Source organism: Panthera pardus, unplaced genomic scaffold, assembly GCF_024362965.1.
Source record: "Panthera pardus isolate Hobbes unplaced genomic scaffold, ASM2436296v1 HiC_scaffold_27, whole genome shotgun sequence".
NCBI lineage: Eukaryota > Metazoa > Chordata > Mammalia > Carnivora > Felidae > Panthera > Panthera pardus.
In genome coordinates this window covers 2285394-2307167 of record NW_026526843.1, presented here as the reverse complement: position 1 = coordinate 2307167, position 21774 = coordinate 2285394, and the positions used below count along the sequence as shown (strand labels likewise).

At 61.6% G+C, this 21774-nt stretch overlaps 1 protein-coding gene across 4 annotated transcripts in view; it reads left to right on the top strand.

The window, feature by feature from the left end:
• Window positions 1–21774, top strand: part of ATP2B3 (ATPase plasma membrane Ca2+ transporting 3) — a 62124-nt gene that overhangs the window by 15603 nt on the left and 24747 nt on the right. For all 4 annotated transcript variants that reach the window (XM_053891524.1, XM_053891523.1, XM_053891522.1 and 1 more), the window contains exons 2-14: window positions 2254–2606; window positions 7541–7738; window positions 7845–8102; window positions 8415–8540; window positions 9157–9282; window positions 12250–12291; window positions 13703–13867; window positions 14232–14446; window positions 14992–15234; window positions 15563–15804; window positions 18354–18588; window positions 20729–20908; window positions 21058–21145. In XM_053891524.1, coding sequence (XP_053747499.1) covers window positions 2399–2606; window positions 7541–7738; window positions 7845–8102; window positions 8415–8540; window positions 9157–9282; window positions 12250–12291; window positions 13703–13867; window positions 14232–14446; window positions 14992–15234; window positions 15563–15804; window positions 18354–18588; window positions 20729–20908; window positions 21058–21145 — 2326 coding nt within the window. In that variant the 5' untranslated portion in view covers window positions 2254–2398. The remainder of the gene's footprint in view (window positions 1–2253; window positions 2607–7540; window positions 7739–7844; window positions 8103–8414; window positions 8541–9156; window positions 9283–12249; window positions 12292–13702; window positions 13868–14231; window positions 14447–14991; window positions 15235–15562; window positions 15805–18353; window positions 18589–20728; window positions 20909–21057; window positions 21146–21774) is intronic.

Sequence of the window (21774 nt, the reverse complement as noted above, 5' to 3'; positions counted from 1 at the left end):
CATCTAGAGAGGTCAAAAGCCACCAACGCTGCCTCCGATGGCTCCTGAGATGGCCTGAGGTCGGGACAGCCAGGTCTCCCGGTGGCCAAGCCTCTGTTTCCCGCGCTGGTGAACGGGCCAGTGATTCCTACGGCTCCCACCCAGGTGCGTGGGCCACATTCGCAGAGCACCCCCGAAGGAGCCCCACGTGCCATGGAAATGAAAGGTTTGCTCGCTTGAAGCTCTGCGTGCCGGTGCTCCCGGGAGCTCAGGGTCACCCGTGTTGCCTCCGCCCTCTGCCCCACGTGCCGAATGACCTAGCAGCTGACTGCAGCCCTCCCTCATCTCTAGGCTTCTGCCCCTCCAGTCTGGTGTCACCCGGCAGCCGTCTGCTCGGTGATGGCCCATGTCACTTGTGGCCCCGTGGGATCTGCAGCCCCATTCCCCCACCGACCCGTCCCACTACCTGTCTTCTCCTTAGGATCAGAACACTCTTTCATCCAGAAGAACGGCTCGCTCCTCCCCCTTGTTCTGGTCTTTTCACAAACGCGCCCCTGCCAAGAGGCCTTCCCTGCCCCTACCCCCAGCGGAAACCATTCTGTCCATCACTCTGTCACCTGCTGCGAACTCACCTCCAAGCCAGAGAGCACAAGGATGCACTCACTGCTGTCACCTCTGTGTCCCCAGCACGGATGACCAGTGCAGGCCTGTAGTAGATGACAAAGTGGAAGGATGGGCAGTGGGAAGATGCGTGGGAGTGGAAAGGACGGCACGTTCTCGTGTCTGCCATTTTGTTCCCACATCTTCCGGCACCGAAGGCTGCTCCATGTGGAAACTGTCTAAAGGATTAACACTTAGGTGCCCAAACTTATAAAATGGGGATCACTTTTGATGGGCATTTTTTGAAGTGCCTCCCTGGGTCCCAGGCCTCCTGGGTAGGACAGCCCTAGGTACATGTGCCTTTTTTGGACACGGCAGGGTCAAGCGTGCAGAGGAACTAAGGCCCCCACATGTTCTGAACCCCCTCGGGCCGGTCTTGTCCCCTGAGGGTTGTGGTGCACCCCTGCTTCTGGTGTCCCCTGGGCTCTGAGTAACAGGTGGGTCCTCTCCTGAGAGTAGGCGCCATAGGCTCTGGGCTGTGTTTCCACGGGCAGTTCTAGATCAGGAACCTGGATTGGTAGCCAAGTTTTGCTTCCAAGAGGATCCTTCGGAGCCTGCAGCCTCCCCAAAGGCAAAAGATTGGGCCCAACTGAGCCATGCCGTCGGGAGGCCTCTTTGCTGTTGTGAAGGCCAAGGCCATGTGCACTGACACTAGTTTAATCCTGGGGGTTTGACCTTTGGGGATGCTTGCACTCATGCTCCCAGCCTGTGTGTGTGTTGTGGGCAGCCCCCCAATTCAGCGCCTGGAGGGCAGAAGGGTGTGGAGGGGAGGGGACGGCACCGTGCTGTGGGCGGGCTGATGGGGAAGTCGCCAGTGACCTGTGGCTGCTTTCCACCTTCTCCTATGCGCCCTCTCCTCCACCCCTCCTCTTCTACTCCTTTTATCCCCTCCTTTCCCCTCCTGCCCTCCCTCTCCCTCCTCACCCCCTCCCCCCAGGCCACCTCCCTTCCTTGCCCCAGACCCCCCAGGTGCCCTCGGGGCAGCAGAGACACCCTGCACACTAAGTCTTGACCTGGCTCCCGGCTGGCCCCGCCCATGGCCTGGCCCGCTCCCTGGACCCCCCGCACAGCCCCAAGCCTGAAACCGTGAGCCCCAGAGGCTGTGCCAGGCCGCTGCAGGGAATTTATAGCACATCTGCTACACCGGGCGAGTGTTAATCAGACAAGAGCAGGGAGCATGACAGAGGGGACAAGCTTTCACCCACGGTGGGGCACGGACACGAGAGAATTGTGGCACAGATAGCCTGCCCACCCGTGCCAGTAATCAACGCCAGGACATCACCTCTGCTTCGGTGTGGGTTCCCGGACGGATTTGGGAGGCAGTCAGAGTCTCCGTATCGCAACAGCAGACCCCTTCCAGGAGACACGAACGCTCCCTCCTTCCCCACCTAGGCGAGTCCTCCTGCCTTGGGTACTCGGGCTGGGCAGGACTAGGGGATGGCCTGGCAGCTGGGCCTGGCAGGGCATGAGGGCCACTGACCCAGCCTAGGAGGCGAATTTTGCAATGGGCAAGTCATGGCTCAGACTGAGTGCCGATTTTCGGAGAACGTTCTGGAAGAGTGGACCTCAGTCTTGTCTCAACTTCGCCCCTGGCTTCTTCTCACCTCTCCCCAGGTGTCCGTGCTCGGCCACTTCCCCGCTGCAGCTCCCTCCACTACACCTCACCCAGGCACTGGGACCTCGGGTGGCTGCCTGCCCCTAGCTGAGGCCGCACCTGTGAAGAGGTCGGGCACCCTGTCCTCCCGGCACGACAGGCGGGATGGGCGACATGGCCAACAGTTCCATCGAGTTTCACCCCAAGCCCCAGCAGCAGCGGGAGGCCCCCCATGCGGGCGGCTTTGGGTGCACACTGGCTGAGTTGCGTTCCCTCATGGAGCTCCGAGGGGCTGAGGCGCTGCAGAAGGTCCAGGAAGCCTACGGGGACGTCAGTGGGCTTTGCAGGAGGCTGAAGACCTCGCCCACAGAGGGTAAGGCTCCCAGCAGAGCCCCAGCGCAGGCCGCGAGTGCGCCAGGGATGTAGGGTCATGGGCCACCGGACACTTCCCCCGGTCTCCAAGGGCCATCCTGAAGACGTCCCGTACCCCCGGGGCGGGCCTGGTCGAGGACCGGGTGGTGCTTCTGCAGCAGCTTCCGGAAGCACTCTTGACCCTGACTGTGCCCTCCCAAGGAAGCCATCCCGCCCCCGCCACCACCGAGTGGGAGATGCTCTGTAGGGGGGTGAGGGGGATCGTCCTCGGGGTAACCTGGGGTCCTCCGGGAGCCGTGGCCTGACCCCCTCCAGCAGCAGCAGCTCCCTGCTCTCGCTTCTTTGGATTAAATAGAAATCGAGCAAAAGAGGAGGGAAGGAAGAGGACGGCACGGTGTCAGGCTGGGCCCCAAACTGAAACCCCAGAAGCTCTTCTGGGCAACAGGGCAACAGGGTGGGACAGAGGAGGAGGAAGGCCGGGCCCCTGTCTGTATGCTCCAGGCCGTGTGCCCAGCCCCGTGTCCGGTTAAGGGGCACAGGAAAACGAGGGTGCCGGCCCTCTGCGGGCCTGGGTTGCAGGGGGCTCTCTCTGGAAAGGGGGGGCAGAGTGCTGAGTGGAGGTGCCACTGGCCACAGGCTGTCCCAAAGAAGCAAAGAAGCAAGTCTGGTGCTTGGGTGGTTCAGCGGCAGAATTCTCCCCTGCCAAAGAGGTGCAAGCCTCAGGCAGCATAGATCTGAGGAGATCTGCTGCCCAGAGCCTTGAGGAAGGCTGAGGAGCATTGTCTAGAAGGTTCCAGAGGCAGAGGCCTGACTGCCACCTTGGGTCCCTGCCTCGGCCCTGTAGCCCTTGCCCCCTGCACTGGAGGCAAAACTGTGCCTTGCTCTGCACCAGCCTTTCCCGGTCCTGCCTGCTGGGTCTGCTGGGAGGCCGGGACCACCAGGACCCAGGCTTGGCCCCAGATTCCAGGAGTTGGAGTGTTTTCTGGCCCAGCTGGCACCTCCCTGGCAGGGCTGCTAGGGCTGTCCCAGCCCAGTGCCAGGCCTGTTCTCAGCCAGCCCTGATTGATCTCATCAGCTCCCATCTCAGCTGTCACACCTTTGTCCACCCAGGGCTCTGGCCATCACCCTTGTCTGTTGCTCCCTGTCCCTGTCTGTGGATGGCACATGGGCTGGAGCAGGGGGTAGAGAAGGCCCACCCGGGAGGAGATGGGCCCAAGGGCCGGGTGAGAGGGTGCCCACCCAACCAGGTCAGGAACTCCAAGCCTAAGTGGCCTTCTCAGGGCCGCCTGGGTTCTCTTGTTTTGTGCTCCAAAGGGACCCAGCCTGGTGTGTTGTGTTATCAGGGCAGATGGCTTGGCTCGGGGCCAGAGGGATCTCTCTCCTTCCCCCCTCCTTGCCCCCCCTCCGCCCAGGATTTGGGGCTAGGGGGGAGGCTGGGGTGGAGGGCCATTTAGCCACAAGGGCTCTGGCCTCTTCCAGATAAAAGGAAGCAGATGGGCTTCAGCTGGCAGCTCTTTCCTCTGCCTGTCAGGCCTTGTTAAATATTTAAAATGTCAAGGCCCCTGGGAACCTGCCTGATTCTGCCACAGCGGCTCTGGAGCTCGCCCAGTGCCTATGGAGGGGCGGGCATGGAGAAGGGCAAGTGCCCAGGTGGGTGGCCAGGCCGCAGCAGAGGGAGCCGGCCAGGCCTGACCTGCCTCCTGAAGAATGAGCAGCGTGAGGACTACCCCTCCCCACACCAAGCCCAGGAGCCCTGGCCCCCAGTACACCTGCCGACTTGGCCCTGGAGTGTTCACCCAGATGTCCCCGCTCCTGCCCAGACACAGTGGCCTGAGCTTTAGGAGGGGCCGGCTTAGCCGCACCCTGGGCCCCACATCAATCCCCTGGCAAGGTGTGCTGGCAGATGGGTGCTTTGGGAAGGGTGGGGGGCGTGGGGACGTGCATGGTGTACTGGGGGGGGGGGGGGAGATTTTGTCTGTTCCCGGCAATAAGCACGTCAATGGGCTCAGGCTTTGTAGCTATCCAAAAGGATTCCAGAAGCCAGAGAACCCGGGTCTTGGGCCAAGCTCAGTGGGAAGCCCACCAGGGGGACCTGGGCCCCAGCCCTTCCCCTGTCTGGCCTTTACCAGCAGCAGTCATGGAAAGGAGAGGGCGGATTATCCAAGAGCCGCACGATGTGGTCCTAATCCAATTCTGATGGCATCTGGCCTCTGCTCTGGGCAGGACACTCATCTGTGTCCAAGCCAAACAGCCGGCCCCTGCCCCAGCACCTGGACCTGGGCCGCTGTGGGGGCCTGCCGACTGGGCACATGCTTGGAGCCAGAGGGGCTGCAGCTACCTTCTGGCCCCCACATGAGTACCTGAGCAGCTGTCTGGACCCCCAAGCCCAACAGGAAGGCCATGGTCTTGGGCTGGTGCAGGGCAAGGGAGAGAGAAGCGTTGCTAGAGTATCAAGGGCAATCCAAGGCCAAGGGACAGGCTGACAGCGGGAGGGGAGGAACGGAGCCAGCTCACTCCTGGGGAGGGGGCCCCAAGGGCCTGGCTTCCCTTGGGGACAATCTGGCGTATGGGGTGAGGCAGGCAGGATGCAGACTTATGGTGGCACAGGGACCCATGGGCTCTCTCTTGAGGGTCTCCAGATCCGTGCCCTTTCTCAAGGCAGGGGCAGTGGAAATTCCGGGTGTCTGGGAGAGCGGGGGTTCAAGCACTTCCATAGTACTGACCTCACTTTTCATATCTCTTGTAGCTTAAAGATGCAGGCCTCAGTTAGGAGTGGGGCACAGGCCCTCGGCTGGGACCCCAGGCCCTAGGAGCTGAGGTCCTGAGCTTGTCCCAGACACCCAGGTGGAAAGTTGCAGCCTTCAGAAACCGGAGCCCCGGCAGGGCCCAGGCACCATGAGGCCTTGGGAGAAAGAAGGGCAGGGGCAGCCGCAGCCCCGCTGGGTGCAGAGATGTGCCCAGGCTGTGCCCGCTGTGGGCTTTTGCTCTCGTCAGGCCTTCCACCTCTGGTGGGCTCCACCCTGCCCCTCCCCAGGCCCCTTCCCTGCCTAGTGGACAGCCACCCTCCTTCCTCCCAACTCTTTCTACACCCCACTTAACACTTCCTTGCTATCAAGTCCTATGTGCCTTCCCAAGCCAGCTGAGATCACCCCCATAAGCTGGGGAACCCGCCCCCCATCTGCCCTGCCGGTAGCTCCCTGCCCCCCGGGAACTGCAGTCCAGTGTCTGCCCACGAGGTGTCAGTGTGGAGCCGGACCCTTGGGTTCAGGCCTAGAAGGAAGCAGCATCCAGAGGGATGAGGGCGGGGCCAGGGGACGGCGTCCGGCGGGCCCGCCTCTGGGGAGGGTGGCCAAGTGGATGTCTGGCCTCGGGAGGAGGTAGCCTGGATGTCAGTTCCACATGGAGACTTCTGGTAGCTCCAGGCATGGGCCTGAGGGGACTCATGCTGTAGAGGCAGAGACCCAGAGGGCTTGGTGAGGGCCTGGGTGGGAAGTGGGCTGTCCCAAGGATGAGAAGTAAGGTAAGGGCCCAGCCTCGAAAGCCGGAGCTCGCCCCTTGGTGGATGTTGATTCTGAGCCCTTCACCCCAGCCCCAACACACTAGAGTGCCTGCGATGTGGCGGGGGCCTCCCAGGGCTCTAGAAGTACTGGTCAGGCCTCTCAGCCTCTCAGCCCTCCTTCAACATGTTTCACCCGCTCTGGCCACAAGGGGTCCCCACTGAGACCGGCTTCTTCACCCTTCACTCTCCTCGTCCTCTGCCTGGTGGCCTGGGGACACCGTGGCATAAGTATGAATCACTCACTGACAGTCCCAGAGCCTCAGAGACATTCACCAAGTGCCACATGTGCAGCCCCAGAGGAGGCAGTAGGTGGGGGCGTGGGCAAGGCAGGGAGCTCACGTCCCATCCCCGCCCTTCGCCGTGACCCCCAGCTCAGAGCTCGAGGTTGGCACTGCAGTGGGGTCTAGGGAAAGCATTAGGAAGGAGGCAGCTGACTCCGGACGACGGCCACGAGAGCTCGGGGCGGGGGCAGTTCCTACGTACCTCCTGGTGCCACGGGTGCCACACCCATGCTCAACAGTATGGGCAAAACTGACGATGTTTTGGGGCCGCCAGAGCCGACTGTCTCCCGGGTCTCGTCAGATGACACAGGTTCTGTGTCCCGCGCGCATGGCTTGGCCACGCCCCCCTGTTGATGGCTTAGCATCTGTGAGGCTCCCGTCATCCTGACCTAGGGTCAGGTGCACAGGGCAGCAAAGGAGTCCTGGGCTGCCAGCAAGAGCTCCGACTCACAGGCACAGGGCCCTTTCCCTCCCTGGACTCAGTTTCCTCCTCTGGACCCTGGAGGGATTGTACGAGCACCTCGGCCCACTCACAGCCCACAGGGGATCAGCTACCCTGGGCCCGGCTGACAGCAGGCTGCCACACCTGTGCCCTCCACCCCAGTCTTGTACCAAGCCCTGCACTCCTGCGAACGCCTGGGCTGTTCTCTTCTCCTGTCTCCAGGTGACACTTGGCCATCCCTGGCCCAGCTGGGTTCCCTCTGCCCACCCCCACCCCGTGGTGGCCGTTATCACCGTCCCTCCCATCTGCCCTCTGAAGGGACCCACCGTAGCCCATAGACCTCCCCGAGCATATCGGGAGGCCGACCGAACCCTTCCTCATACCAGGGGCTCCACATTGTTGCGAGTCGCGCGGTCGCACGCCTGAGCTGTCCAGGCAGCTGGAGGGCACACACGCCCACATACCTGTCCTCGGGGTTTGCAGAAAGGTTTGGAGGACCGGGCAGGTGCGGTTCCCGCCTTCCAGGGGCTTTCAGGCCAGAGAACAAGACAGGCACTCTGGGCGAGCAGGGGAGAAAGGGGCAGGGCCTCACGCCGTTGGCCCTTCCCATCTTCTTGCTCTGTGTCCCCGCTCTCCATCCCTGCACCACACAGGCCTGGCCAACAATGCCAATGACTTGGAGAAGCGCAGGCAGATCTATGGGCAGAACTTCATCCCTCCCAAGCAGCCCAAGACCTTCCTGCAACTGGTGTGGGAGGCCCTGCAGGATGTGACGCTAATCATCCTGGAGGTAGCTGCCATCGTCTCCCTGGGCCTTTCATTCTATGCACCGCCCGGAGAAGAGAGCGAAGGTGAGCAGGGGAGGACCCGGCAGGAGGGAAGGAATGGGACCTGAGCCGAGGGGCCTCAGCGTGACTTTCCTGCCACCCCACCCTTCCCTGCTGTCCTCGGGTGCAGCATGCGGGAACGTGTCAGCTGGGGCAGAAGACGAAGGGGAGGCCGAGGCAGGCTGGATCGAGGGAGCCGCCATCCTGTTGTCGGTCACCTGCGTGGTGCTGGTCACGGCCTTCAATGACTGGAGCAAGGAGAGGCAGTTCCGGGGCCTGCAGAGCCGCATCGAACAGGAACAGAGGTTCTCCGTCATCCGGGACGGCCAGCTGCTGCAGGTTCCGGTGGCCGCACTGGTGGTGGGCGACATCGCACAGGTCAAGTATGGTGAGTGCATCTGGCAAGGGCCTTCCCCACCCCCCAGTACGTGGGCCTCCACCTGCGGGACAAGGCGGGGCAGGGGCAGCAGTGGGCGGTGAGGGGGCTCAAGCTGGAGACAGAGCCCCAGGAAGCAGGCCGTAGGGGGCGGGATTTGAGGGCCAGATGACAGGGCCGGAGGTGCAGATCCTCTCCGGAAAGGAGGAGCCTGAAGCTGAAGGGAGAGGGCCCCACCCCCTAGCCTGGGGCAGGCGGGAGGCTGCAGGGCGGAAGGCTACCCGGACCCACAGCGTGTGGTTCCGGCTGCCTGGCCGGCCTTAGGAGACCTGCTACCTGCTGATGGCGTGCTCATCCAAGGCAATGACCTCAAGATCGATGAGAGCTCCCTGACAGGCGAGTCGGACCACGTGCGCAAATCAGCTGACAAAGACCCCATGCTGCTCTCAGGTGAGGCCTCGGGGCACTGGCCAAGCTGTTGGGGGGAGGGGGTAGCGGGGGCAAGATGCAGGCTGGCACTGCCCTCTGGACCAGTTCGGCACCAAAGAGCCTTGGAAGCCATCTGGTCCAGCCACCCCCTCAATCGCAGGCCTCCCGAGTCGCCCTTCTGGCTGGGGAGTCTGAAGTTTTTGCCCCCAAGAGGCCAGAGTGGTCCGTGGGAGGCCTGATGGTGGTCGCTCTAGCCACTGGGGAAGGAAATGGGTGCTCCGCGCCTCAAAAGTCCCCTAATATCCTGAGGAAAGCTCCTAGAACGTTTTGGCCTAGCCCAGCATTTATCCTGGTGGCAAATGCAGTGTGAGACAGGACAGAGAGACTGGAGGCCCCAGGTGGACCCTGTGAAGACCTCACCTTGTGTTTCTGGGCAAGCAGCTGCTCATGTGTGCGCCTCCGGGTCCCCTCCAAGCCAGGAATGAGGCTTCGTTCTAGGATTAGGGTCAACATAGCCTCCAGGGGCCTCCAAACACCGAGTTCGTGCTTCTGGGATTCCTGGGGGAGAACTCGTAGGTGTTCAGCCACGCCTCCCTCAAGCAATGCAAATCTATCTCGGTCCCCCCTGTGTTCCCAGGTACCCATGTCATGGAAGGTTCTGGAAGAATGGTGGTGACTGCTGTTGGTGTCAACTCCCAGACAGGAATCATCTTTACCTTGCTTGGAGCTGGTGGGGAGGAAGAGGAGAAGAAGGATAAGAAAGGTAAGGAAAGAGTGACCTCCAGTTCCCAGCACCACTGGCCTAATCCCCCACTCCAGCTCCAGCTGCAGCGAGAGCCAGCCTTGAGCGGTGGGAGGCCGTACCTTCTCTTCCGATTCCTTTGGAGGACCTGCTTCTGGCGTCTTTGCCCAAAGGCTTTGGGAAGTGTGTGCCAGGGTGGGGGGAGTGCCCTGCCTGGGGAGGAACGGGGTTGGAGGGACAGAGGCCAGCCGCCTTGGCTTGGGAGAGTGCCCCCGGGGACCCTGTGCCCGCTCTTGGGTGTGCTGACGCCCCGCGGTGAGGTGCCGAGGGCCCCACCAACATGGCAGCCAGGGAGGTGTGAGTCATACAGCCAGAGGTAGAGGGCTCCCAATCGAAATGGACTGGACTCCCCAGAGGCTGTCTGAGGCCAGAGGAAGCTGGGATGGGGTGGGGGCCCAGGGGAAAACAGTGTCAAGGGACAACTGTCTTGTGAGAGTCCAGCTCCCTGGCACACGGCAGTCCCGCTGCCTCCTTTCGCCACTGCCCCGAGCCCCAGGCGTGGCCTCTGTCTCCTCCAGTCCTCAGAACAAAACTATGGAGCAGTCCTCAGCACCACCCCACGCCCAGAGTCCCAATCCCACCAGGCAGGACCCCGTTCGGTTCTTTGTTTCAGGCCCGCACCAGGTCATGACTCACCTTGATCTAACCTGGGTCTCCCCCGAACCAGGCGGGGAGCAGAGTTTCCTAGATGTGTGCCTTCGAGAACATTCGCTTGGGTCCACTCGGAGTACAAAGAAGCTGCACACATGTGGAGAGAGCGTGTGCTGAAAGCCCGCAGCCAGGGTCCCCGGGGGGAAGTGAGACAGAGGGGTGCCGGTCACCGGCCCTACATCAGTCAGTCAGGGCACCTAGACCGGGCAAACAAGCGGCGAGGGGACAGGCCAGCATAAGGAAGGATGTGCCAGTGTCTCCAGCCCTAGGCTGCCCTGCTCCTGGAGACAGTGAGAGAGGAGGTGGGTGACCTGCTGTGGCCTTAGAAGCTGCCGTGGGCCCCGTCTCCCAGCAGCCAGCCAGCACTAGCAGACCCTCATCCACATTTGCCACACCAAGCATCCTCTCCCTGCGGGGCTCAGCGCAGTTTCTCTCCACCGTGAACAGCCGAGGGGCCGCAGGCAGGCAAGCAGGCGGGTGGGTGGGCCCTGGGCCTCCTCCAGGCTGGGCTGGGGTACCCATCCCCCTCTCCAGGGAAGCCTTCTCCTCCCCTGCAGCCCTGTCCCTGAGATGTTGGTGGTCTGCAGGACTTGGTTTTGGGCCCCTCCTCCTCAACCTTGACAAAACCCCACCAGTCCCCCCAGGCCCCTCCCCAGCTCTGGCTCGTCTGCCCCTCCCTCTACTTCAGCTGCCCTAGGCTGAGCTACTGAGGGCTCAGAGGGGGCACCTCCACCAGCCGGCTCCCTGGAAGAGGGGAACCCTGAGGGGGGTGGGCTGGAGGGGAGCAGAGCTGGCCAGGCTCCAGGCAGGGGCAGCAGCACCCACAACTCCCCACCAAGGTGTGAGCCCAAGGCCCGGCTGCTGCTGCGGTGGCCAAGCCAGCGCCCCACCCTGGCCCCCATCCCCACTCCTGCTGCCTCTCAACCCCGTCTCTCAGCCCGATGCTCCCAGGCCACCTGCTGCCCTTCAACCTGTTTCTTGCCTTTTGGCCTTGACTCCTAGTCACCCTCCTACTTGAGGTGCTCTCCTTCCCTTCCTCCCCTCCCTGGGCTTCTGTCTTCCTCTTCCTGTAGTGCTGATCCTGCACGTCCCTCCCTCCTCCAGAGGCCTCTCTGGGCCCTTCTGCATTGTCACCGTGTGTCTACAGGTGTCTCCTCTCCCCCCAGGAGTCTCCTTCACCTCTGAACCTCCCCACTCTGACAGAGGGACAACCTGCATACCACCCCAGCCGGGAGGGGGCCTCTCTCTCCTCCCTGGGACCCCCAGACTAGACCCCACTGCCTAGAAGCCACCTGGCACCCTGTCTGCGCTCCTGGATCCCCAGTGACATGAGTTATTGGGTATTGGTCAGCACACAAACCCCTCCTGTCACACGTCAGTCATTTCCAGATCCCGGGCTAGCACTTGTGTGGTCCCTAAGAGAGCTCTTTGAACCGATGCCCCACCGCAATGCCCTGGGGAAGATGAGGCCAGAGGGGCTGATACAGACCCCGACCCGGAGCACAGTGCTGGCCTCACTGCCAGCACCGTTTACCTTGGTCTTGGAAGCCAGTCACTGCCCTGGTCCCCAACACCCAGCTGCGGGCTTTGTGGTTGCAGACCACATTCACGAATGCGTCCCCCGTCCCCGCCGCCGACACACAGGTCCAGCTGGGGCCCAGCCCATTCCGCGTACCATTGCTCCCTCCAGTGCCGGGTGCCTGGCACCCATGTGGGCATTCAAGGCCAGCAGGTTTCTAGAGTCTCCCTTCTCTGTCCCTCCAAACACTCTGCAGAGCTGACTGCTGGCTGCGCTGCACAGAAAGCTGACCGCTAGGCCACTAGGGGTCAGGGACCACCTAGGTAGACAGTTCATGCCACTCCTGTGGAGGGAGGGTACATATCCCGACTGGGGGGGGCCCTGCTCAACGTGGCAGACCTGGGACCAGACACCTGGCGGCTCTCACTCCCCGTGGCGGTAGCCTTTTCAGAGACCTCCCCCACTGCTGGGCACACATGACCCAGGGGCCGTCCAGGACTGGCTCAGGGAGTTCACTGGAGGGCGGGCCTTCATCTGGGAAGCCAAGAGTGTGGCTCTCGTGGGCCGAGAGGTGGAGAGAGGGCATCAGAGCAGGCCCGGGGAGCACAGGGCCCTCCTCCCCGCCCCTTTGCACCGCACTCTCTGGCCTCGCTGTCTGTGTCCCGCTGTCCTGTGTGCGTGTGCGTGTGCGTGTGCATGTGCCAGGGCCACGTGGATGTTCTGAAGCCTTTGTGTCTGTCATTCCTCTTCCGTTGTAGGCAAGCAGCAGGATGGGGCGATGGAGAGTAGCCAGACCAAAGGTAATGCGCGCCCCGTGCTCAGGGTGGGGTGGCGGAGGGGTGCGGCACAGGGTGGGGGGCCGCCCGCATCAGTTGCTGGAGGAGCACCCAGAGACCAGGTGAGTGAGGTGGGGGGGCCCCTGTGCAGACCCTGCCAGAAGTATGCAAAGATCACCCGTGAGGAAACTGAGGCTCAGAGAGGGTGACTCACCCAAGACCACACCAGGCCTGTGGGTTTCCCGGTCCAGCTGCCTTTCTTCTGGGCTTTTGAGGCAGGGTGACCGGGTGCCGGTCCAACACCCACTCTCCTCTCGGCCCGAATGCCTGGTAGGTGCTGATGCCGTGTGGCTGGGATGAGGGTTGTCAGCGGTGAGGGGCTTTGGAGGGAATCCAAAGGTGTAAAGCATGATCCTTGCCCTCAGGAAGGTCAGAATGCAGAGAAACGGACCCAGGGGCAAGACTCAAGTGCATTGTGGGGCCCAGGGGCCCAGGGACCAAGACAGGGTCAGACAAGCAAACTGGAGTTCAGAGGATAGCTGAGGTTGGGAGGGATCTGGGTCAGGGGGACAGCCTGATGGCTAGGGTCCCGGGCTGGGGCAGGGAGTGCCAGTCAGTGGGGCACAAGGCTAGAGTGACCCAGCTGGGTGGGGCATTGAGTATCACTGAGGCCGTGGGCTCTGGCCTGAGGCCCCTGGGGACAAGAAGCCTTGTGGGTCAGGGGCAGTGTGAAGAGAGCAGGACCCAGTGAGGGAGCCACGAGGACGCCACCTGTCCCAGACAGAAGGCGAAGAGGCAGCTAGAGGAGAGAGAGGTGTGAGGCTCACCCATGGTGGCCCGTTCTGGCAGGAGCCACCTACAGCCAGGGAGCGGGCTGAGGAGGGGCACACAGCGAGCCGGGGCTCTGATGGAAGTCAACGCGCCCACTCGAGAGGCTGACGGGAGAACAGACAGCCTAAGCAGGGAGCAGGGGAGAAGAACGCAGGGGCTCCTAGGCCTCCTGGGTGGGGGGGGGGGGGGTGCTTGGACACCAGTGGGCCACTGACTCAGTTCAAGGTTTTGGAACGTTCCCTGGGCCCCAGACCTCTGCTGTCAGGTATTGAGATTTGGGGCATTATGGGGCTGGCCATCCTGTCTGTGTGCCCAAAGTTGCTCGTGCTTGTGTCTGTCCTCCTTTCCCCTGAGAAGCCCGAGACAACGGTCTCTGCACTGACCACGACACCACCGGAGCCTCCCACCCATCTCGGGAGGGCCTGAGCTGCCAGGGAGACGGGAGGGAGAGGAGACAGCCCCTGGGCTAGGTCACACTCAGAAAGCAGAGAAACCCCTTGAGCCCCGTTTCCTCTTGTATGGTGTGGCACGTCTTTCCCTGTGAAAGCCCCATGTAGCTGCCGCCTGGGCCCTAAGTTTGGCTGTGGGGTTCCTCTGTGCGCAGCCAAGAAGCAGGACGGGGCAGTTGCCATGGAAATGCAGCCCCTGAAGAGTGCGGAGGGTGGGGAGACTGAGGAACGGGAGAAGAAGAAAGCCAGCGTGCCCAAGAAGGAGAAGTCGGTCCTGCAGGGCAAGCTCACCAAACTGGCCGTGCAGATCGGGAAAGCAGGTAGGGCCAGCGGACGCGTGGTCCAGGGGCCACCAATGGGCGAGGACACCAGGCTCCCGGGCCTGAGGCCGGGCTGTGGAGGGCAAGTGGGAAAGGGATGTTCCAGGGGGCGCGGGCCAGGCAGCAAGGGGACCCCGCCAGGGGCCGGCAGCGGCCGGCAGGGGCCGGTCCGGCCCCCATTTGGAAACCGTGGCTTCCAAGCGTCCGTCCGCAAGGCTGGGGACCGAGTGCCTCCCCCGACCTGGCTGGCCGTGGCGCAGTCTGCAGCCTCCCTTACCACTCCTTCGCTCTTGCTCTCTCCCTCCCTCGCCCCGGCCGACTCCCCTTCCCGCACCCACCCTCTGTGGCTTCCGTGGCTGGGCAGGGCTGGTGATGTCTGCCATCACCGTCATCATCCTGGTCCTCTACTTTGTGATTGAGACCTTCGTCGTGGACGGCCGGGTGTGGCTGGCAGAGTGCACGCCCGTCTACGTGCAGTACTTTGTGAAGTTCTTCATCATCGGTGTCACTGTACTGGTTGTGGCCGTCCCGGAGGGCCTGCCTCTTGCCGTCACCATCTCCTTAGCCTACTCTGTCAAGGTAATAATTATAAACACAGTACGCGTGAGAATGCCTTCATACTAGGATACAGACCCAGAAACTGGCGTTCCAAGCCATTAAGCAAGTTGGGATCGGTTGGGGGGAGAGTGGGGCGGCTGGGATGAGCTGGACGGCAGTCAGGCGGGGGGATAGACCTGGCATCTGCAGGTCTGAGGACACTGCTGTCCCTTGCAGAAGCGGGTGCAGGCGCAAAGGGTGATCCGGAGAGGGCCTAGAACACCGGGAGACAGTGGGGGGAGATGGCGTTGGGCGGGGGGAGCACAGAGACAGCCAATGACCTGAGCGGGGGCCATGGGCAGGGGGGAGGCCCCGGGGAGCCCTGGGAAGAGGGAGCGCCGCGAGTCGACCGCTTGGCCTGTCTCACGAGAGTCCTCCCGCTCTGCCGTCACTCCAAGCCGTACCCGGCCGCGAGGGTATGTGCCAGCTGACACATGACCGGCTGATGACCTCTTGTTCCCTGACCCCATGGGCCAACCTTTCCAAGGACAGCTGGCTACCTAAGCCCTCATCTATGCCCTTTACAGAAAATGATGAGGGACAACAACCTGGTCCGCCACCTGGATGCCTGCGAGACCATGGGCAATGCCACAGCCATCTGCTCAGACAAGACGGGCACGCTCACCACCAACCGTATGACCGTGGTCCAGTCCTACCTCGGGGACACCCACTACAAAGAGGTTCCGGCCCCCAGCACCCTGACCCCCAAGATCCTCGACCTCCTGGTCCACGCCATCTCCATCAACAGTGCCTACACCACCAAAATACTAGTGAGCAGGGAGCGGGCGGCAGGCTGGGCCAGGTCGGGGTGGGATGAGGGCAGGGCGCCGGGCCGGAGGCTGCGGCATCAGGGGTCACCAGGGCCCCTCTGGACTCCTGCCCTGGCTTCTGGGCGGGACCCGCAGGTTCTGGAAACCCCCTCTGAGCCCAGTGAGTGGTGGGAAGCCTGCCCACATTGGAGTCCGCATGGAGGCCCTCCTCGGCTCCCTGCCACCACACCCTAAAGACATGGTGGCCACAGCCAGGCCGGGGTCCTGGGGACAGCAAGGAGGGGAGACTTGAGCCCCCAGTGCCACGCTGGTTCTCCTTGCCTCGTAGCCTCCAGAGAAGGAAGGCGCTCTCCCACGCCAAGTGGGCAACAAGACGGAGTGTGCTCTGCTGGGCTTTGTCCTGGACCTGAAGCGGGACTTCCAGCCTGTGCGGGAGCAGATTCCGGAAGATAAGCTTTACAAAGTGTACACCTTCAACTCGGTCCGCAAGTCCATGAGCACAGTCATCCGCATGCCTGACGGCGGCTTCCGCCTCTTCAGCAAGGGCGCCTCGGAGATCCTGCTGAAAAAGTGAGCGGGCGACGGGAGGCAGCCTAGGGCTGGGCGCTGCAGAGTGCAAGGCTTCTGAGTTTACTGTTGTGGTAAAATAGACATAGTGTAAAAGTGGCCATTGTAATCGCGTGAAAACACACAGCAAGTATAGTCCCGGTGTGGCGCATTACAAAACGTTCTCGTCACCAGCCCCCCAAAGGCAACCCTGTCCCCATTCAACAGTCCCTCCCACCGCACCCCCAACCAGCCCCTGACGGCCACTCATCTCCTTTCTGTATGGATTTGCCGATCAGAGACATTTGACATAAACGGGATCGTACGATATATGGCCCATGTGTCAGGCTGCCTCTACCGAGCAGAACGCTGTCAGGGTTCATCCGTTCGGCCTTCGGCCAGTCCCCCGCCCTTGGGCTGCTGTGAGCCTTGCTGCCGTGAACAGGGGCGTACAGCTGTTCGTTGGGGTTCGTACTCTCAGTTCTCTCGGACATACCTGGGAGGGGAAGGCTGGGTCCTGCCGTAACACAGGTTAACTTTTTGAGGAACCACCCAACTGTCTCGCGCAGGGGCACCATTTTCTATCCCCCCAGCTTCTCCTTATCGCTCTTCTTATCGCCATCCTAGTGCACGTGAGCTGGGACCGCACAGGGGCTTGGTTTGCATTTCCCTGATGACTAGGGATGTCAGCCCCGAAATGGCCAAATTTCAGGCCATTTGTGTGCCTTCTTGGGAGAAACAGCCACTCAAGTCCTTTGCTCGTCTTTGATTTGAGTTATTCGTGGTCTTGTCGTTGTCCTGTAAGAGATCTTTAGCACATACCTGATTGGCAAATGCCTTTTCACTGTCTTCATTCATTCTTGGAGGCGCATGTGTTTTTCACTGATGAAATCCTGTTTGTCTCTTTACTTCTTGTGTCCCTCGTGTAGGGTTTTTTTTAGAGGTGATGGAAATGTTCTAAAGTGCACTGTGGTGATGGTGGCACAACACTGCGACTAGACTAAAAGCCACTGAATTATACATTTTATTTTTTTAATATTTTTTAAATATTTATTTTGAGAGAGAGAGCACGCATGCATGGGGCGGGGGACAGAAAGAGAGGGGGATCGAGGGTCTCAAGCAGGCTCCGTGCTGACAGCAGAGAACCGACGCAGGGCTCCAACTCACGAACTGTGAGATCATGACCTGAGCCGAAGTCAGACGCTCAACCGACTGAGCCACCCAGGCGCCCCTGGATTGGACATTTTAAATGGATAAGTCGTGTGGTGTGTGAATGATATCTCAATAAAGCTGTTATAAAAACTGAGTGGGGCGGGGAGCATGGAGCTCCGCCTCCAAGTGCCCCCCCAAACCCCCCCGCTGCTCTGCCCTGCCCACCTGGCTCCTCACTTATTCCAAGGCCACCTTCTAAGACAGAAATGTTCTCCCCCGAGTCTCTGCCCAGGCACATACTACCCGGGTGCAAAGGCCACATCCCCCCTGAAGCTGTCCTACCGCATCCCAGGAGGTGTGGCGGCCGGGTTTGGAGGCCCCAGCTCTCTTTCTGTGCTTCCTCAGCCTCTGGCAGGTACCGTGCCTAGAAGCCCCATTCCTGTAGTTGGGCGCTGGGCCCCACTCCTGGCTCTCCTCTTTGCTGGCCGTGTGGACATCGACTCACTCCCCGGCACAGCCTCAGTTTCCCCTACGTGGAGACAACAGAAATACCTCCTGGGAGTGTTGCGAGAGTTACGTGAGTGACTCCACAAAAGGGCGAGAGTCCCTGCCAGCTCCTCCTTTCCTCCTTCACCAGTCTGTCCAGGGCTCCCATTCGCCCCTCCACCATGCCTGCCTCTGGGGACCTCGGTTCCTTTGCTCCTTCTTCTTCCGCACCTGAATCCTGCTTCTTTGTCACGGCCACACTCCATGGCATTGCCAGAGCAATGTACCCCAGAGAGTCCACGAAGAGCTGGGGTGAGCCCTGCACTCTAGGGTCTCCTCGCCTACACCAGCCTATGAGTTTCCAGCTCCTGGGGCTTCCAGAACGGAGGACCATAAATCTGATGGCTTAAAAACACAGAAATCTGTTTTCTCACAGTTCTGGACACCAGAAGTCCGAAATCAAGGTGCGGGCAGGGCCACGCTCCCTTCGAAGCTTCCAGAGGAGGGTCCTTCCTCGTCTCTTCCAGCTTGTGGCCATGGCCAGCAGTCTTTGGGGCTCCTTGGCTTGTACACGTATCACCTCTGTCTTCACGGTGCCTTGTCCTTGTGTGCGTCTGTGTCTCCATGTGTTTTCTTCTCTTTTGATAAGGACACCAGTCATTGGATTAAGGGCCTGCTCTAAACCAGTATGACCTCGCCGTGACTTTGCAACAGCCCTATTTCCAAATAAGGCCACATCGTGAGGTTCTGGGAAGGATGTGAGTGGTCGGGGAGGGTACACCGTTAGGCCCCAGGAGGCAGAACGCCTCCCTCCTTGTACAAGCCTGTCGGCCGCGCTGAATGCGGGGCTCACACCGACGCCTGCCGAGACTCTCCGTTGCTCCGGCTCCCCTCGCTTCACTGGCACCAACGCTGTTGTTCTGTCCCCGCCCCAGGTGCACCAACATCTTAAACAGCAACGGGGAGCCGCGCGGCTTCCGCCCTCGGGACCGGGACGACATGGTGAAGAAGATCATTGAGCCCATGGCTTGCGATGGCCTCCGCACCATATGTATTGCCTACCGGGACTTTCCCGCAGCTCAGGAGCCCGACTGGGACAATGAGAACGAGGTCGTGGGCGACCTCACCTGCATAGCCGTCGTGGGGATCGAGGACCCCGTGCGGCCCGAGGTAGCCACCCTCTGGTCGTTGGATGGGTGGAGGGGCAGCCCTGGTTCCCGTACGGCCTCCACGGCATGGCCCCCTTCTGGTGCCTTCGCTGCTCTCACACTACTTCCTGCTGGAGCCCAGAAAGGTTAGGAAAGGTGGGCAAGGGCAGGGCCCCGGGGTCCTCCAGGTCAGACCTCCCCGGCAGGACTGACGGGCTGGAGGGAGCAGCGAGGGAGAGGGAGAGTCAGGCACCCCTCCCGGGGCTCTGGTTCGGAGGCGGCACTGGGGCACTGGAGCGGGAGTCCGACGGGACGCAGGTTTGGGGGGCAGGGGGCTGTCCCCGGTCACGGGTTTGGTTGGGGCCAAGTGATGTTCGGGACATCCCTGCAGAGATGTCAAGTGGGCAGGTAGCTGCAGGAGTGGAGCACTCAGAGCAGAAGGTCCTGGCCGGAGACAGATTCCAGAAGCATGTTTATGTGAGCGATGTCGCAGGGTGAGTGGACAGCTGGGACGGAGGTGGGAGGAGCCTGCAAAGAGACTTGAAGGAAAGGGCCAGGCAAGGAGCCAGCGTGTGTAGACGGCTTTACCAAGAGCTTTTGTGAAGAGGGAACAGAGAAACTGGGCAGAAGCCGAACAGGCTGTAGAGCGAAGAAGCAAAGGGGAGGGTTGCCGGTCCATAAAGACGGAGGAGCCTTGAGACAGGGAGAGCGAGCAGGCCCCAAGGGAAGAGCGCAAGCCACAGGGGTGCGGGTTGCCAGAGGCAGGGAGGGACCCTCTCTCACCTCCCAGGGCCTCTCCAGTGGCACCCACCTCATGAGAGAAGCAGGGCCACCCCGATCCTGCTGATTAGCCTGAAAACACGCGCGTTGCTGAGACGAGGGAGGACAGGCTTCTGGGCCTTTCTTCAGGAGACAGGTATTCACTGACATACCGGAGCAGGCGCCTAAGACCGGCCAGTTCCACAGTCAATGCTCGCTACGTGTACACAGCGACCGCAGGCCCTCGACAGCAGTGTATCCCCGCATTCTGAGGACACCGGGGCCTCTCTGTGCAGAAAGGGGACACCTGGAAGCTGGCCTGGGAGGAAGCGGATGGCAGCAGAGGGGACGGGGAGCAGCAGCCTGGGAGAGCAGGGAGAGAACATGCTGCTGTGGGCGACAGGGCCACCCCCGGAGACGCAGGGCCTTGCCCTTCGTCAGGCCAGGGAGAAACTGAGGCATGGATGATTGGCCTGTGTCCAAACGGCAGAGCCGAATCATGAAGCTGCGTTGTGCTCGCATAGACCTGATGGCCTCCCCCTTCTGAATGGAGCTGTTCACCACCCCACCCCCACCCCTGCCAGGCCGAAGGCGCCCGGCTGGTGTTCAGTGCTGCTCCTAGGCTGGCAGGTGCCAGAACATCTCACAGACCCAGGAAGGCAGTGTCCCTGGACTCCCAGGACCCTGGCCACAACCATTTCTACTCCACGATAACTGGTCTGCCCCCACCCCTCTACCTCAGCCACGTGTCTACTGGTTCCAAGTAGTGAAAATACCTTATCGTGTAGAACCTATAGCTGTGAATGCCTCTGGTTCTATGTTGCAAAACGGTGGGCGGCAGGGGCGGGGGGGTGGGACAAGTGAGAAGTGTCCAGAGCTTGGCCACAAGCCAGCTGATGGCCAGAAGCCTGCCCTGAGTCGGGGCCCCAAAGCAACAGGCCTGCCCTTGGCCTTGCCATCTGGCAGGGTAGCTGGGGACAGAGGTCTCTTTGTCATTCTTCCAGAGCTAAGTGATACAGCCACCCTGCCAGCCAGCCTGGTAACCAGGGCCGATCCTGGCTCGGCCGCTCTGGACCTCCAGTTTGCAGAGGAAAATGAGATTGACGGAGCTGGTGATTTCTATGGTCACCTTTCCAGACAAGACTCCAGTGGTGCCCCTCGACAGCATAAAAGCTTCCAGTGGCTTCTCCCAGCTTTACTTGTGTCGGGGCCTGGGTCCGAGTCGTCGCCGGTCCCGGGGCCCAGCGCAATGAAGGAGGCACCTGGGGTCAGGGGGTGGGGGTGGGGGTCATGCTGAGGGAACGAAGGAGAGGTGCCGTGGAGCCGGATGGAGGGCAGGGCTCAGCCCAGATGCGGATGTGTCTCGCCTCGGTGGCCGCACCCATGCCTTTTGTCTCTTCCAGGTTCCTGAAGCTATCCGCAAATGCCAGCGTGCCGGCATCACAGTCCGCATGGTGACCGGGGACAACATCAACACGGCCCGGGCCATCGCGGCCAAGTGTGGCATCATCCAGCCCGGGGAGGACTTCTTGTGCCTGGAGGGGAAGGAGTTCAACCGGCGGATCCGCAACGAGAAAGGCGAGGTAGTTCCTGGCTCTGCTGCCCTCCCACCTCAGTCCGGGGCTCTGGTTGTTTCTTCCCACCCCCCCCACCCCCCCCCCCCCCCGCCTCTGCTCGGTACCCCCCTCCCCCGCTCCAGGCTCTGCAGCGTCTGTGTGCTTCCCCCTCCCAGATAGAACAGGAGCGTCTGGACAAGGTGTGGCCCAAGCTGAGGGTCCTCGCCCGATCGTCTCCCACCGACAAGCACACTCTGGTCAAAGGTAAGGGAGCTCGCTCACCCCTGCTGCCCCCTGCCGTGCCCCTTCCTGAGGTGCCATGATGCTGGCTGGGTGTGGCCATCGTGTGCTCTTGCCCCAGGGCTCCCAAAGCCAAGCTCCAGGGCCTGCCTAGGAAGCGGGGTCCCGGGCTGCACACGTGTTGCCGCTGGACATGGCCCTCCCTAAACTTCAGTTTCCTCCTCAGGAAAATGGGGATAATGATGGAGACGCCCTCGAAGGGCTGACATGCCAGAGCTCACTCTGCTTCCCTGGCTAGCAGCATGAATGGAAGACACCACTAGAGAATGGCCTCTCATTGTAACAGATGGGGAAACTAAGGCCCAGGAGGGGGAGACATTTCTCCAAGTCACATAGTGCTTGACCGATGACACTTCATAGTTGACCGATGACAACTTTACCACCTGCCTCCCACCCAGTCACACCACCCTGTGTCATCTCACTGGGGGATGGGCCAGGGCAGGAGGAGGGGAGCAGGGCTGCCGGTCGAGGCACAAGGACTTGACCCCGAAGGCGACAAAAGGGCAGGGGATTGGGGGTGGTTGGCACGGTCGCGATCCCGAAGGGTTTCCCGAGTCAGCCAGCTGCCCCCACAGCCCCCAGACAAGGACCCA